Raw genomic sequence first — 14871 nt, 5'->3', positions numbered from 1 at the left:
TGAGCAGCAATGGGACAGAATGGGCAGTTTTGAGAGACTTGCTCTGCGGATGCTCTTCACGGCTCAAAGGCAAGACTTCGTCAAAAACGAGAGAATACCCCGGGCTGCGCACAAGATATTTGAGACCTAGAGTACTGACCTGATCACGAGGCGTGATTCAGCTGAATATATGACAAGGTATATATGGGCTTTTCCCAACAGCATACCCAAAAGCTCGTGGCTGGTCAAGCTCAATTCTATTCGAATACCTTCTGCAAAGTAACTATCAACGAGAGTCGCAGGTAAGGGATCACATGCCGGTATTCCACAGGTTCAAGAACACAACTTCAACGATGCTAACGGCAACACCTCTGCTCCTGGAACGCACATCACCTCCAGCAAATCCAGCAGCCCAAGAACAGTTCAGCGCCCTTCTGCATCGTCCGGTTCGACTCAGTATTCGTCTCGAAAGTATCCTCGTATTCAAAACGGCTGGAACGTGGTTCTCGACGAGCAAGTACGGTACAAGGCAAGATATCCCGTGCAGGTGCAATCCCTCGACTCCTTTGAGAACTACATGGGTGTCAAATCTGGACCAGCTGTCCCAATCGTTGAGACCTGCACTCGCTGTTGCAGGATTCTGTCAAATGTAGTCACATCTTACAGCGTTGACTGCACTGGGGTAGCATTCGGGCTTGTCGTCTCGAAAACAGAAGTTTGGATCAAAACATCAGACGCTGTGATGCATTCCCTTGCCGAGAGGTTTGCAATGCTCTTGATAGAACCTGTATACCAACGTTCAGTGCTGGCTTTGCGATCCGTTGCACCTTCAATGAGCGAGAACCTGGCCTTCAATTGAAATCTTCCGCTCGACTCAGAAGTCCTCGATTGGGACTCAAATGGCAGAACAATCTGCGCAAATCGAGGGTTTCCCTCTCACGTTCTGAAGATGCTGATGGAGAACACATTAATGGGCGTCGCTGGTATCGGATTATGACTATCTACCGTTGCGAAGTCCTTAATCCCGACCCTCATCTTCTGTGTGGCGATGCCAGGTCGTTGAAATGGAAGAGCAGGCCATCTGAAGGCAAGACGGCTATGTTGTCCAGTTTCAGACCTCGACTGTTGCCGAGGAGGGAAGTCTGGGACTCCACCCTGGATCGCTGGCAACGAGATCCACGAGTTGATTCTTCCTTTCCAAACATTCTTGTGGGCATGGAGAAGTTGGAGACTGGTGGATTTCGACACACAACTTCCTTCAAACTGAGAAGACTTGGATGCTGTGGAAGCTGGCATAAAACAATCTCATCGTACTACCCTCGTTGAGCAGGTGATCTCTAGGGAACACACTCTTCCCAATGCCTTGTCTGGTCGTTGAAGAGTGCTATCCACGCGCTATGGAGCCTCGACCCAAGCAGGCACTTCTCCAAGTTATACCTCGAAAAGGAGACAAGACCAGCTCTGATTTCGAGATTCGATCTGTCAGTGACCACTTTCATCAGGCCACGGCCGATGGAAGCTTGGCTACATGAATGCCTGCAGAGAGAGCAGCACTCTCAACGTCTTTCTCAACAAGAATTGTCAGAATTGTAGCGTTGATGACATGGGCCGGACTACACACATTCCGCTTCACAGGCAACTCCTCACGACCTATGCCGATTCAGACAGCCGTCTGCAGCCATTGAATATACGTGCACTCTTTTGGAGATATTCGCAGAGCTGCTGCGATTTCTGGCATCTGTGGTCGTCATTTCCAGGACACGAGAACTCGTCATTTCCAGGACAAATTTTTCATCAGCCTCAGGATCGAAATGTCCAACTCCAACAACGATAGAGCAGCTCAAACCATCGACGCTAGCTATGATCGAGCCATGCGGTTTCAACTGGAGAGCATGGAGTTCAAGCATGAAACTTCTCTTGCCGGTCGTCAAGCAAGCCTAAGATCAAGACAACAATGGCTGGTTCCGCAATCTTAGTTGAACTTGCCGAGCAGGCAACTCTATGAAAATCGTCATGCCCCTGATTGTCACCACTCGAGAACAAGTCTTCTAACACAAGATCTCGACGCCGTGCTTGTACATCGATACGAACGCTCTTACCGCTATGCCCTAGCTTCCAAGCCTCTCGTCATCGATCCCCGGCGAGAATGTATTGCCCTTAGGGGATCGAACATAACCGACCTGAGCTTCAGATTTGGTGGGCTCAGGCTTAGCGGCAATGCCATGACAGGAGTCCATGATACTATTCAAATCATACCTCATCATCCTCATTGGCCTCGACAACGATACAATCACCGAGTTTCAAGATCTTTAGCTAGGACAGCGAGATCCTGGACGTTAACGATCTTCCACTCCGTACGACTAGCACGGAAGATGTATCGATCAAGGTGAGGATCAATCAAGCCATCAGATTAAAAAGAAGAGGACTTGATCATCTCAGGCCCACCTCTAGACCAGCAATCCTTCATCGCGGGCAATTTCTTACCACGCTGCCTACGCTCGTACAGATCTTGTCCTAGATTCCCCCTCAATCGAAGCAGAGCTTGTAATGCGTGATCAGACCAGCACGATATGAGACAATACAGTTGCGTTCCATAACGAGATGACTGCAACGTAGACGAAGTCCCCTATTGGCGGCCAAAACACACTCTATGCTTCATAACACCGCTACATTGCATACCTTCTAGAGACATACGATTCGCAGTCCATCCGCGGTGAAGCAACGGACATTGGAATATCGTTTCTTCTTGTTTGATGACAACCTCCATCCATCCAGGTGCACATACGTACCCCGTGGTCGTCTAGATCCCTCCTCCGCCGAAAAACAAGACATCCTGCCCGTCCAAGAAGTCTTCCTTTCTTGATAATGGGTTGAGCAACGGCCCACAGCTCTTGTCGAGATGGCCTCGAAGGACTTGACGAATCTCAAGCCAGACACAATGGGTGATAGGAGTCAGTCGCCCAGACTGGGAAAGAAGGAAAGGCTTTGGGGGAATTCTCAATGTGAGACATCTTGTAAACCATTCATTCGCATCTATCTGCGGTTCATGGTCTTTCTTCTCCTTCTTCGACAACCAGTCAGTTCATTGGAAAGATGCTCCTGGTGCCCGCTGCCCGATATTCGAACGCCCCGAACGGAGAGAGAAGGCGGACTGGGGGTTTTTCAGCAGCAGACGGGGAACATGCTAACGGATCACCCACCCACGCATGCTTATTCTTGTGACGAGTCGAGAGGAGCAGAAGTGCAGAAGAAGAACCACCGAAAGCGGAGGAGAATGAGTATGGTGCTTTTGCGATTCAGATTGAGTGGTGCCATGATGCATGAACAGCCGTTGACCGGAATCCGAAGAACTGGGAGCGATCATGCAGGCATCCGCGTCCCGTGTGCAGGGGGTTCGTTCACATTCATTCATTCCATCCCATATCGATAGCATGGTGGGAGTCTTGTCTTGCAACGGGAAGGGCGGGCGGGCTGCGTCGACCTGGAGATGGGTTGTCGTTTGTATTTACATGCACCACGGTGAGGCGTGATCAATGCGGACGATGTTTCTTCTTGATTATGGACCTGCCAGTACACAAATCCCATTTCCAAACCATCCTTTCTTTCTCGCCTGATTCAAGGCAACGCTTCCGGTCTTTCGCACTCATTCTTCCTCTCGTTGTCCATAAGCGGGCGAGAGATCGGATCGTTGCCTTTTGTGCCTTCGCAGTCTGATCCGGCAAGCGACATGGATCTCTCGCAGGGTCCTTCTCTCCAGCACTTCCAACTGGGAAGCAGCTTCACGCCTGAGAACCAGATGTCCACAATTCCGCTTCCAATCTCGCCGCATGATCCTGGCCAGCTCCCATCGACTGTATGCGACGACAATGCCGGTGCCAGTACCGTATCTGATCTTTCTCTTCCATACCCATCACGGACATGCGCACAACATCACAGCGCCAACTTGTCGTACGCAGCTGAGGGTGCGGATGGAGCCGAGCTGCCGGAGGAGATTGACGAGATTTGGCGAAAGTTGTTCGAAGAGGAGGGCATCATGGATACTCCAACGCCATCATTCCGGTGCCCAAGGGGACCGGAGAGGGATGTGATGGTCGCACAGCACGCTGCTGGTGGTGATACGAGCGCATCTCCGACTTACCAACACCGCCGCCATCGACCGGCACGCAACCATCACGAGGCATCTACTATAGCCGGGCCCTCGCCTCGTACATCACCGCCAGCACCGCAACGAGCTTTCGCAGCACCAGCCCCGAGTGTCGCACGGAGCACCAGTATCCGCGCCTCCAACCAGAGATTCCGCACCCTCTTACGACAGCAAGCAGACCCGTCGCCTCCAGCTTTTTCGCGAGCACCCGTCCATAACAACAGCGCCCCCTCAGCCCTAAGCATATCACTCCTCCTGCCCAAGCCTGCATCACCGCCGTACCACGAGCTGGGATTTCCCGATGCGCGTGCGGCGAGCAGCTGGACGGGACGCGCGCAGCATCAGCAGGGCTTTGTGGTGCGACGCAGCGTGAAGAGTATGCCATTGCCTCAGCCGGAGCTCGCGGGGGCGGTGGTTCGAAGCTGCGCGGTGGAGGGCCCTGGCGGGCGGTATGAAGCGGAAGACGTTTTTTTCGGGGTGGGGGACGATGGGGTGGGAGGGAGGCGGTAGAAGGGGTGAGGAGAGCATGGAGCAGTGAAGGGATGTCGAAAGTTGACTGGGTGTGTGGCTGGGCTGATAGTGGCGAGTGTCTGTGGCTGAAAGATATATATGTGCCTGAGGCTTATAGCAGACGCACAGCATACTTCACACAACGAACTTCATGTTCCTCGCACTCCCCACTCCCCCACGACCTACGCCTTTCTTCTCCCACTAGTTGTTGGGAGAGCCGGAGAACGCACTGCCAATCTTCTGGAACACATTGGGGATCGGCTGCCCATCCTCCTCGCCCTCCTCCGTCTTCGTCTCTTCGCCCTTGCTGGCCTCTAGTTGCTTTCCCTCGACACCCAGGGCCTGTGATGTCTGCCCTCTGCCTTCGACTTGAGCGGCTTCCTTCTGCGCAGTCTTGACGTCTTGCACCGGCGACACTGATCCGTAGGCGTCGGCTGATCGCTCCCAGGGGCGTTTTGGCCGCAGAAGGGCAGGAAGGGGGTCTTTGGCTGGCGATGAGGGTGGGAGGTTGGGGTAGGGGAGGGGAGGGGAGTGGCTCTTGGGACGAGGTGGGTGGACTTGCCGGTCGTCCTGCTCGGCCTTGAAAGGGTCCTTCTCCTCAGGCTTGCCGAACTTGTCGACTCCGGTGTGGTAGAAGAGTTGGCGGTCAGGATCGGACGTCAGGGGGATTTTCTCCTCAGACTCAACGGGCCGCCAAACGTGGTGAGGCTTGGAGAAAGTCTGGGTCTTGTGTAGCAAATCCTCCTGGGTGGGTGTCTGTGGGAGCTGAGCACCCCCAATTCGTGAGATCTCGCTCTTTCTGGTGGCTGACCGCTCGTGATGCGGGAACTTGCCTGGGAGGGCTGGTAACACGCACAGAATGACTGCGTCAGCCTCAATTGTATGTAAGCCGCCACCAAACACCATTGACACGGACGTACCTGCAGGACTTGACTCGGGCCTGGAGAAGGAATACGTCCACTTGGACACACCGTCATCACCATGGCTCGGAGCTGAGGCTTTTTCGATCGCGGAGACTGGCAACGAATGAGTAAGTCAGCTCAAGACGCATGTAAGGGGCGATGGCATTGGTCAGGCAGCGCTGAGCAACTTGAATGCGTACATACCAGCGGCCAATGTGGGCTTCTCAGGCGACACCCAATCCTCCTCCGGCAACATCTTCTTTTTTTCACCACCCTCTTCCCCCAAGGCGGAACCTTGCTCCTCGAGCTTGAGGGTCGGCTTTGGACTGAGCGCTATATACGATATCGTCACCGAGTCAGCGCCAAATGACTAGGGGAACAACATCGAGGCACAGATACATACGTGGGCTTCGCATCTCACCCGGCGAGGTGCGCTGCGACATTGGAGTAGTGAAGTTGAACGTCTTCCCAGTGGTTTTCAAGTAAGCCTCGTTGGGGTCGAGAGCACTCCTCTGGCCGCCTGGATGGAGAGTGAGCAGCCCGTCGAAAGAAAAGAATGAATGGAGCTCACGAACCTTCATTCTCTGGAGAAGGCTTGGCCGCCGCCAGATCGCTCATGCCGGCGTTTGAGTGATAAGCGTCCTTGCTGCGGGATGCTTTTGGTCGAGGAGACAGAGACATGGCGTCCATCCTGTCGAGGAGAGCGTCAACGTCGTCGAGGTCGCGGATCTCAGGGGCGTAGGTGACGCTCTTTGCCTGCTCATTGTTGCGGTGAGGCGGGGGATTGGAGGAGGACGGTGCCATGATCGAGGGAGAGCTGTGACAATGAGTCCTGGGTCGACGGAGACTGAGGAGACGAAACGTAAGGAAGAATCGTATTGAAAAGTATTGCCAAGACGAGAGACTGGAAGAAGAAAATCGGACAAAGAGATAGATATCACGCTGACAATGAGACGTGAGGACATGTCAAGTCAACAACGCATGCGTTGTGTGTGCGACAATGCCCCTGTGCAACAAAGCCGCCGTGGAACCATTGGCGCCATTGTATCAAGCCTCGAGCCCTGCCGGCGCTGTGCAACGTCGAGGCTGGTGGGAGCGGGAGAATGCATTGCGGCACCGGAATATGACATTCTGATGGATATAACCCCCAACGCACGCGGTTCCTGACAGTATAAGTAGCACAGAGATCCCAGCTGCATGGCCTATCACTCTCGACAGAGACTCCCACCCTTGCACCAATTGCACTACCTATTGCCCCACATCCACATCCGCATCTTCGTACTCATCTCGAACCAAGCATCCAACCAACCACCATGACCAACAGCAACAGCACTATCCTCCAGAGCCTCGAGTGGCGCCGTTTGCGAGACCGCCAAGCCGCTCTCGAGCAAGACCAAAAGGCCATGGAGCAGGAGCGCAACGAGTTGGAGCAGCAAAAGGCGCAGGTAGCCCGGGCGTCGTCGGCGGTCAAGACGAGGGAGTGGGCGGTGTCGCGGCAGGAGGCTGCGCAGCTGTCGCAGGAAAAGGAGGTGGAGGAGGTGGTGGTGGACGAGGGCAAGGGCACCGCGGTCAGCGCATCGTGTCGTCGTTGTGGTACGAAAGCGCGAGCCGAAGCAGAAGCCGACCTGCGAGCATCCGTGTACGAGGAATTCCGCGCGAAGCAGGACCACCTGGACGCCGCGCACACCGCTCTCGCGGCCGACGAGGCGGCTTTCCGCACCGACGTCGCGGCGTACAATGCGTGGGCGGCGGCCATGGTGGCGTGGTGCGCTCGTGAGCGGAGGGTGTTGCGCGAGTGGCGAGATGCCCTCCGTGTCTGTGCTGGTGAGTGGAGGCAGACAGGCCTGGATTTGATGCAGATGATGGCGGCCCAGCGCACCGAGGACGGCGAGGATAGCTTGGCCACACCGCCGCCGGGTGAGCCCATCCCGTCCTTCACCACTGGTTCGAGCGGTGATGACTTGGTCGAGTGACCGATGGTGGCCTGACGAGGAGGAAATCATCGTATTGTAGTAGTACAGAAGCGAAGTGAGTACAGAAAACCCTTTCCCCCCAAACCCATTCCACATTTGACCCCAGCAGCTTCAAGTTTCAAGCTCAATGACCTTTGCATCAGCCTCTTCTGTCTGGCTTCCTTGACGGCAAGAGGATCAATCAGTTCGCCTGCTTGTCAGCCTCCCCAGCTACATCTTTAATCTGCACCACGAGTGCCACCAGTCGAGCTGTCTCCAGCACTGCCGTATCTACATGACCCACGCGGAGAGCCTCGCAGATACGGGGAAAGAAGGTGTTCTGAAGGATGGGGATGAAAGGACGAGTGCCGTCTTGCAGGGACCCAGGAATGCGTTGTGGAGATGCGGAAGCACTTGATGTATCCTTGCCAAGGGGGTTGTTCTGCTGGTGCTCGTGGTTCTTGATCTCCGGCATTTGATCAGCATCAGGATAACCATCTTCCTCGTGGTCGAAGAAGGGAGGTGGGGTCTGGCACTTGGCTTGCAGATGAACGTGCTCGGCTTTGTCAGGTGTGGAGGCGCACCCAATGTCGTCAGAGAACGCGGCAAGACTCTCGACATCGCTGAGATCGCAGGCGTAAGAGGTCCACTGCGGCACCTCGCTTGCCATCTTTCCAGAGACGCGGGCAGACTGGCGGGTTGGAAGTTGGGCATGCTGCGGAGGACGAGGTGGCTGACGAGAGTTGCGTGTGGGCGTCGACGGTGCCTGTTGGGTCTGACCATGTTGCATAGGGACGTCGAGCATTTGCTCCTCTGCACCATAAGTCTTCCCATGCTGCCGTGAAGTGCAACGCATGTCCTCCACCTCACCATACGTCTTTCCATGCTGCCACGACGTATCGCGCCTATCCCCTCCATGAGCATGACTCTTCCCATACTGCCGCGAAGTATCACGTACATCCTCCACATCACCATGAATGTCCCCATGCTGCCATGAAACATCATGCATATCCTCCATCGCACCATGAATCTCCTCGTACTGCCGTGGAGCATCATGCATATCCTCCATTGCACCACGAATCCTGCTGTACTGCCGTGAAGTGGCATGCGTATCCTCCACACCACCATGAATCTGCCCATACCGCCGTGAAGCATCATGCATATCCTCCTTCACACCGCCAATCCTGCTGTACTGCCGTGACGTATCATGCATATCCTCCCTCACACCACGAATCCGGCCGGACAACCGTGATGTGTCCGGCATCCAATCTTGGCCTTCGCACTCCTTCTTTACGAAAGCCTTCTTCTTCTGCATCGACTGTGTCAACAGTGTCTGCGTAGCCATCTTTTTGACCGGATGCTTCAATTCAGGGAAGTGCCGAGCAATCCAGGCGAGGAGAAGTGTCTTGTTGCGAAGCTCGTCGGCGGGATTGATCCAGTCGAGAAGACTGTAGAGGGCGTTGAGCTGACCAGGCTCCAGATGGACCAGGTAGTCCAGACGGATGTCGTTGAGGAATGATTGGATGACTGGCTTCGAGGCGGCATAGTCGAGAGCGGCGGCCGCTGGAGGCATGATGGCGGGAGATGGTAGGTGTGGACGGTCACTGGAGGCGGTACGGGGGGTAGTGGCAGTTGTCGAGGAGAACGGTAGGAGTCGTGCCAAGCAGCAACAGTAGGAGTGATCTTGGAGGTTGTAAGGTCGAATGGACACATAGCCAGCCCTCTCACCCTGCTGCCGGCGCAGGACGCGGTGGATGAGGCGCGCGACGAGACGCCATCGCGGGAGCGTGGTTCTGGCGACGCGGGAAGTGAGGCGGCGGCGGCGGCATCTGAGGCATGGGGTGGGTAATCTGGGTGAGGGTGCTTGGGTGAAGCCAAACAGATGGAGATGAGATGGAGATTGACGACAAAGCGCATGGGCCGCGTTTCAAATGCCGCTAGTCTGTGCTGGGGCAACGCTTGGCAGCAACCGACACCTCAACCACAGCATTCATTCACTCACGTCCACTTTGCCACCCATCACGCACTCACGCACTGTATGAAGCCGGCACTCAATGATACCCGGCGGCATCGTAACCTGCATGCCCCTCTCGTTCATCCGCCAGCGGAGATCATCCCACGCGACGTATGTAGACACACCACCAAACGACGACCCTCTCCCCGGCCCACGGCCCTGGCTTATGACATCTCCTCAAGCGCCCCGTCTTATCGTAAACTTCGTGTCTTTGCTATTTCACTCTGCCATGCCTCATTTCCCTCGTTGGTTTCTTGAAGATTGAGCACACCAGCTTGCCAGCCATGTTCTTGACACCCTGATTTGGGGATTAAAGCATCACGTCTCTGGCCTTCTCTTCGTCAAAGTCCCATTCATCACTCAGCTTCGTCCGTCGTTTTGCTCTACTCTTCCCAACGCTCGTTTTTCCCTTTGCCCTCAGCGACGCTCTTTTGCCACTTTTGACCCCCTCAACACTTCGACAGTCACCCATTTCAACCCTCCTTCGTTCTGCCTCTCTTTTCCCCTCTGCTTTACTAACTCCCCCTCCAACACCTTGGCCTCTCACCATGGTGGCAGTGCGCGTGCCTCCCTCCTGGTGCCAGCCAGACACGCTGGCCTCGCGCCACAAGACTGCCGATGCCATCATGCTTAACAATGGCCACGCCCTTCCCAACGAGCCGACTCCTCTCCTCCGAACCAAATACATCCATTTTGTTGTCTTCGGATCCGACAAGGTTGGCAACGGTGCTCTCAAGCTGGGATATCTCGCTGGTCAAGCTACTGCGGCCGACGGCTGTCCTAGCAGACTGTCTTACGATGATGCCGAATTCAAAGCCAAGGTCAGTACCTCTGTTCTCCCTGCTCCATCTCTGCCACTTGCTAACACTCTTCTTCAAGATCATCGCCACCGCATCCCAGCATGGCATCTTCCGCAAGCCTGCTGGCAAACCAACCCCACAGGCATTCATCTCTTTCGCCCATGCCCTCGGCATTCCAACTTGTTTCGGCATGGCTGTCTGGCGCGATGTTGCATTTCGCATTGCCAGCGGCGTCAGCACCTGGGGCGACGCTGGCATCAGTCCCTATCCAGCGCGTCAGTGGCGTGGCAAGAATCTTGGGTGGAAGAGTGTGATTGACGCTGCCACATCCCAACTGGCTGCGAGCGGCGCCTTTGAGTCCTCGTTTCCTCGCGCGAACACACCAAAGATCCTGGCTGCCCCTACCGTCCTTCCTGCTTCGACTGTCGAGATATTCCCGACGCCGCACAAGGCTACCGCCAAGTCGACCCAACTTCCTGGCGTCCATTTCGGCGGTACCGCTCCAGCCACTCCTCCTCCGACTCCTTCACCCACCAAGTCTGAGCTGTACCACGACAACCCATACCAGGATGACCTGAACAGTCACACCCATCGCCTAGATGCCCACGACAATCACCTGGCCCGCCATGACTCCCAATTCGACCTCTATCACCACCACCTCAACACTCAGGATGGACGTCTGTCTGCCCATGACATCACCCTCAAAGACCATGGCAGCCAGCTCTCCAATCAACACCAACGCTTGACATCCAGCGCTGGCCTTCTCCGTAACCAGAGCGGCCGTCTCGACGACCTCTCCAACATAGTCGGCAATCTGGGAACTGTGTCGAAGGAGGCGACTGAGAAGCTCGTGCAGGTCTCTGGTGCTGTCGATGAGCATGGCACTTGCCTTGGTCGTCAAGCTGAGAAGTTGGCGAATCTTTCAAACGCCGTCGAGGGCCACGAGACTCGCCTTGGTCTTCACGCCGAGAAGACAAACTCCCTCTCCAGCGCTGTCTCCCGCCTTGATGGTTACGCTGAGAAGATGGGCAGTCTCTCTGGCGTTGTCAAGGACCACACCACCAAGCTTCACCATCAAGCCAACGACATTGGCCGTCTCGCCACCACCGTCGCTCAAAACTACAACCGCATCGATCATCAGTCGTCCAGCATCCGCAACATGTCCAAGAACCTCGACACGACACTCAAATCCTACAGAGAGGACATCAGCAGCACCCGCAAAGCTCATGACGACCTGGCCTCTTCGCACACCGGCCTCGCATCCTCTCACAAGGCCATCATCCTCACCACCGCCCAACACGGCAAAGACCTCTCCCAGCTCTCCGACGCCCTCGACGCCCACACCGCCGACACCGAGCGTGCGGCCACCCAGAACGAATACCTCCAGCAACGCACCGTGGCCTCGCTCAAGCGCCTGGCCTCCGCAACTGCCAACCTCAAGGGCTTCTGCGGGGACGTCCAGGGCCGTGTTGAGACGCTCGAGGATCGTGTTGATGATCTGGAGGCCGGCGGTCGTCTGAGCAAGCCCACACCCGAGGAGTACCTTGCGACGCCGAGCAAGGGCATGAGGTCGTCGCTGAGGATTTGAGGAAGAAACACTGCAGAGCATCGTGACAAGACAAGAGGGTTTGGGATGGGAGGCGTGAGGTGTAACAGTACAATGCGGCGAGACGTTTTTTTTTGTTCTTCCATTCTGCCTTTGTGTTGTTGTTGGCTGTACGATAGCTGTTTTGTGATTCGAGATTGTCGTTCGATTCTTCGACTTGGAAGTTGATGTTTTGTTCACCTTGGGAGATGTGTGTGTGTGCGGTGGTGGTGATGATAGTACCAGAGAACAGGGCAACTTCAAGAAATATGTTCTCCATCAACGCCGAAATCTCCTATCCACGTCTTCATCAGTCTGCTGCTTTCCTTTTCCCTTTTCCTTGTTAACGATAGGTACCTAGGTACTCTTGCAAATTCGACGCTTCCTATCCTCACTTCATATTCCTCCAGGCCAATGGATAACGCACAGCTGGTGATCTATCCATCCATCGATTAAGGGTGATGGCGTCATGATAATTGTATGCAGATTCGACTTCACCTTACTTGAACCCTCACTCAATCAGCAGTCCGAGCTCGCCCTGATGATGAATCCGGGACGAGAGAGAATGGCGGGAATGTTTGGATTCAGGGGTCCGGTGAGGAGAGACATTTTGATGGACGGGGTTGTTTGTGTTGTATTGTACTTAGAATCAATCCATGAGTTGATGGATACATTCGCACGCCATCGTGCGTCGGGCGAAATCTCCCGGGCATGAGACGGAGGAGTGAGAACTTGGAAGTAAAGATTTGTGCGGGTCGCTGTCACGGTGTGAGAATTGTATCCCTGCCTCTATTACTCATTTACTGTACACGGACACAGAGCATCCACGCGGCGGAATCCTCCCACTCACCCCTCCAAAGTCAGCCAGCTCTCCATCGTCTGCAAATCTTTGCCATTCAACAGCCATACATCAATCCTCTGCCCAGCGAAACCTCCTCAGCTCATCCTCCTCCAGGTATCCACGTCCATCAGCTCTGCCCGATCCTTCAAGTTTGACATGTCCCGCCCTCTTTTCACCCATACAGGTCCATTCTCATTCTTTCAGCCTTGATGTTGAGCCCACCTGGCCCGGACCTCCCACAATCCCTCTCTTCGCCATGAGGTGGATGGATGCGATGCCGAGGTGGCACTACACCTGACTTTGCCCCTGCGCTTCGGATCCAGTAGCCCAACACGCTCGTGCAAGAATGGCAGGCTCGGCCACTGGGGATCAAATGCGTCCGCGTCCGATGTGGTGCTGTACCAATGGCGGAGGAAGAGCTGCGGGTGCGTAGTGCAACCCATTCCTTTGAAGTCTCCAGTGGGATGCTCTGGGACCGGGCTGACGTGAGAGGAGTCGGAAGTCGTGGCCATGTCGAAAGGTTGAGGCTGCCGCCGACACGGAACCTGTGCTCTCTCGTCGATGCAGTGATCGAACGTCTGAAGAGCCCAGTCTCGAGCGCCAAAGTACGTGGCGTCGGCGACCGCGGACGCGAGGTGTTCGCCATTCCCCTCGTGCTCGACCGCCTGGCGCACCGCACGGCCGAGAGCCGTCAGGTTGTGGTACACCCGGGCCGCCGCGGCTTCCACGGGAAGATCCAGGAGTTGAGGATAAGTCTGGATGGCGGAGGCCACGGCGGCGAGGTCGGTCGGCATGGGGTGGTCGGGGGGGAGGCAGAGCAGAGGGTGGATGATGGCCGCGGCGGCGGCAGCGAAGCGGCGTTGCAGGGCCGTCTCGTGTGCGATGGCGGCGTCGAGGCGGCGGTGGACGATGTGGGACGCGGCCCGCAGCGCCAGCAGGCGAGATTCGGCGCGGCGAAGGTAGACCAGAGCGGGCTGGGCGGTGGAGGACCGGGGGCTGGTGGCCTCGAGCGCGGCGGTGACGGCGCTGGCCACGGCATTCAGCGTGCGATCGAGTCGCCGCAGCTCCTCCCGCTCGGCGAGGTACCGGGGGCGCTCCAGCGACAGACGGAGGTGCCAGTCCTCGAGGAGAGCGGGCAGGAAGGCGCGCAGCGGGACGACGGGCGGCGGCGGCGACAGGTGGCACGACACGCGGCGGAGGAGAGCAGATGGCGCGTGGCAGGCATCGTATCGCGTCGACACGGCGCGCAGCGGAGCCAGCAAGGCGAACGGGCGGGTCCAGGGCAGGAAGTGCGGGCGGAGGATGTCCAGTTGGTCCTGGAGGGATTGCGCGTGGGAGAAGGCGGCGTCCAGGGCGGAATCCACGGGCAGGAGGGTGGCGGGCGGCGGCGTGGGGAGAGAAGGGGCGGCGGAGCGGAGCGTCTCCAGTAGCTGGTCGAACGGCAGGGCCAGCAGGCGCGTCGTGTTGGCCAGCTGTATGCACGGCGCGATCTGGTTGGGGTTCGTCGCGACGTGACAGGGCGGCGCCAAGTCCCAGGCCGGTGCGGGGGCGGAACCAGGCCGCTCGCGCGGAATCACGTGCAACTTGCACAGACTGAGGCCGAGGCCGAGAGCGCACCAGACCCACACTCGCCACGGTCGTCGCCTTGCAGCCTCAGCCTCGCCGTCGCCTTCATCTTCGCCACCACCACCACCTCCTCCTCCGCCGTCTCCTTCTCCATCTCCATCTTCATCTTCGGCGTCCCCACTGCCACCATCATCCTGCTCGAGTCCTCCGCCCTCGCTATGATGTGAATTGCCGGCGCTCTCTCCGCTGTCGCTGTCGTCTTGACTGCGGTCGGAACCGCTCCCTTGGTCCTGCCGAGTTTCCTCAGCCTGGCGGGCCTGCTCTCTTAGCACCATGGCCCGTGTTGTCACCATCGTGCGGGCCTCCTAGGTCGGACAAAGGAATTGGGCGTCGCGGGCATCTGGCAGAAGCACGATATGGAAGAAATGGGAGAAGCATGATTTCGACAAGAGTGCATCTAAAGAGTCCCCCGTTTGCGTGCGGTTACACCGCATACGGCACGTCATGTCTCGACCGCAAACGCACAAATTCCACACTCTTACATTCCATCTCCCTCCCAACCGACAACAAAGACCACG

At 56.6% G+C, this 14871-nt stretch overlaps 6 protein-coding genes across 6 annotated transcripts; 3 read left to right on the top strand and 3 right to left on the bottom strand.

Moving 5' to 3' along the window:
- Positions 1–3706: 3706 nt before the first annotated feature.
- Positions 3707–4633, top strand: M409DRAFT_29506 (uncharacterized protein; the record flags this gene model as incomplete). The annotated part of the gene is made up of 1 exon (XM_033809500.1): positions 3707–4633. The coding sequence occupies one exon, from the start codon at positions 3707–3709 to the stop codon at positions 4631–4633; it is 927 nt and encodes a 308-aa protein (XP_033660945.1).
- Positions 4634–4834: 201 nt separating this feature from the next.
- On the bottom strand, positions 4835–6339 carry M409DRAFT_29505 (uncharacterized protein; the record flags this gene model as incomplete). The annotated part of the gene is made up of 5 exons (XM_033809499.1): positions 4835–5475; positions 5554–5649; positions 5740–5868; positions 5939–6055; positions 6111–6339. 5 exons carry the CDS (start codon positions 6337–6339, stop codon positions 4835–4837), a joined length of 1212 nt encoding a protein of 403 aa, XP_033660944.1.
- Positions 6340–6848: 509 nt separating this feature from the next.
- Positions 6849–7508, top strand: M409DRAFT_29504 (uncharacterized protein; the record flags this gene model as incomplete). Its single annotated transcript, XM_033809498.1, has 1 exon — positions 6849–7508. The coding sequence occupies one exon, from the start codon at positions 6849–6851 to the stop codon at positions 7506–7508; it is 660 nt and encodes a 219-aa protein (XP_033660943.1).
- Positions 7509–7689: 181 nt separating this feature from the next.
- Positions 7690–9060, bottom strand: M409DRAFT_29503 (uncharacterized protein; the record flags this gene model as incomplete). The annotated part of the gene is made up of 1 exon (XM_033809497.1): positions 7690–9060. The coding sequence occupies one exon, from the start codon at positions 9058–9060 to the stop codon at positions 7690–7692; it is 1371 nt and encodes a 456-aa protein (XP_033660942.1).
- Positions 9061–10049: 989 nt separating this feature from the next.
- Positions 10050–11889, top strand: M409DRAFT_60310 (uncharacterized protein; the record flags this gene model as incomplete). Its single annotated transcript, XM_033814429.1, has 2 exons — positions 10050–10322; positions 10381–11889. The coding sequence occupies 2 exons, from the start codon at positions 10050–10052 to the stop codon at positions 11887–11889; spliced, it is 1782 nt and encodes a 593-aa protein (XP_033660941.1).
- Positions 11890–12927: 1038 nt separating this feature from the next.
- On the bottom strand, positions 12928–14646 carry M409DRAFT_29501 (uncharacterized protein; the record flags this gene model as incomplete). The annotated part of the gene is made up of 1 exon (XM_033809496.1): positions 12928–14646. One exon carries the CDS (start codon positions 14644–14646, stop codon positions 12928–12930), a length of 1719 nt encoding a protein of 572 aa, XP_033660940.1.
- Between the last annotated feature and the right edge of the window lie 225 nt (positions 14647–14871).

The sequence above is a fragment of the Zasmidium cellare genome, assembly GCF_010093935.1.
Source record: "Zasmidium cellare ATCC 36951 unplaced genomic scaffold M409scaffold_52, whole genome shotgun sequence".
Taxonomy (NCBI): domain Eukaryota; kingdom Fungi; phylum Ascomycota; class Dothideomycetes; order Mycosphaerellales; family Mycosphaerellaceae; genus Zasmidium; species Zasmidium cellare.
Note: the sequence above shows the minus strand (reverse complement) of the source record. Positions and strands in the feature narration are given on the sequence as shown.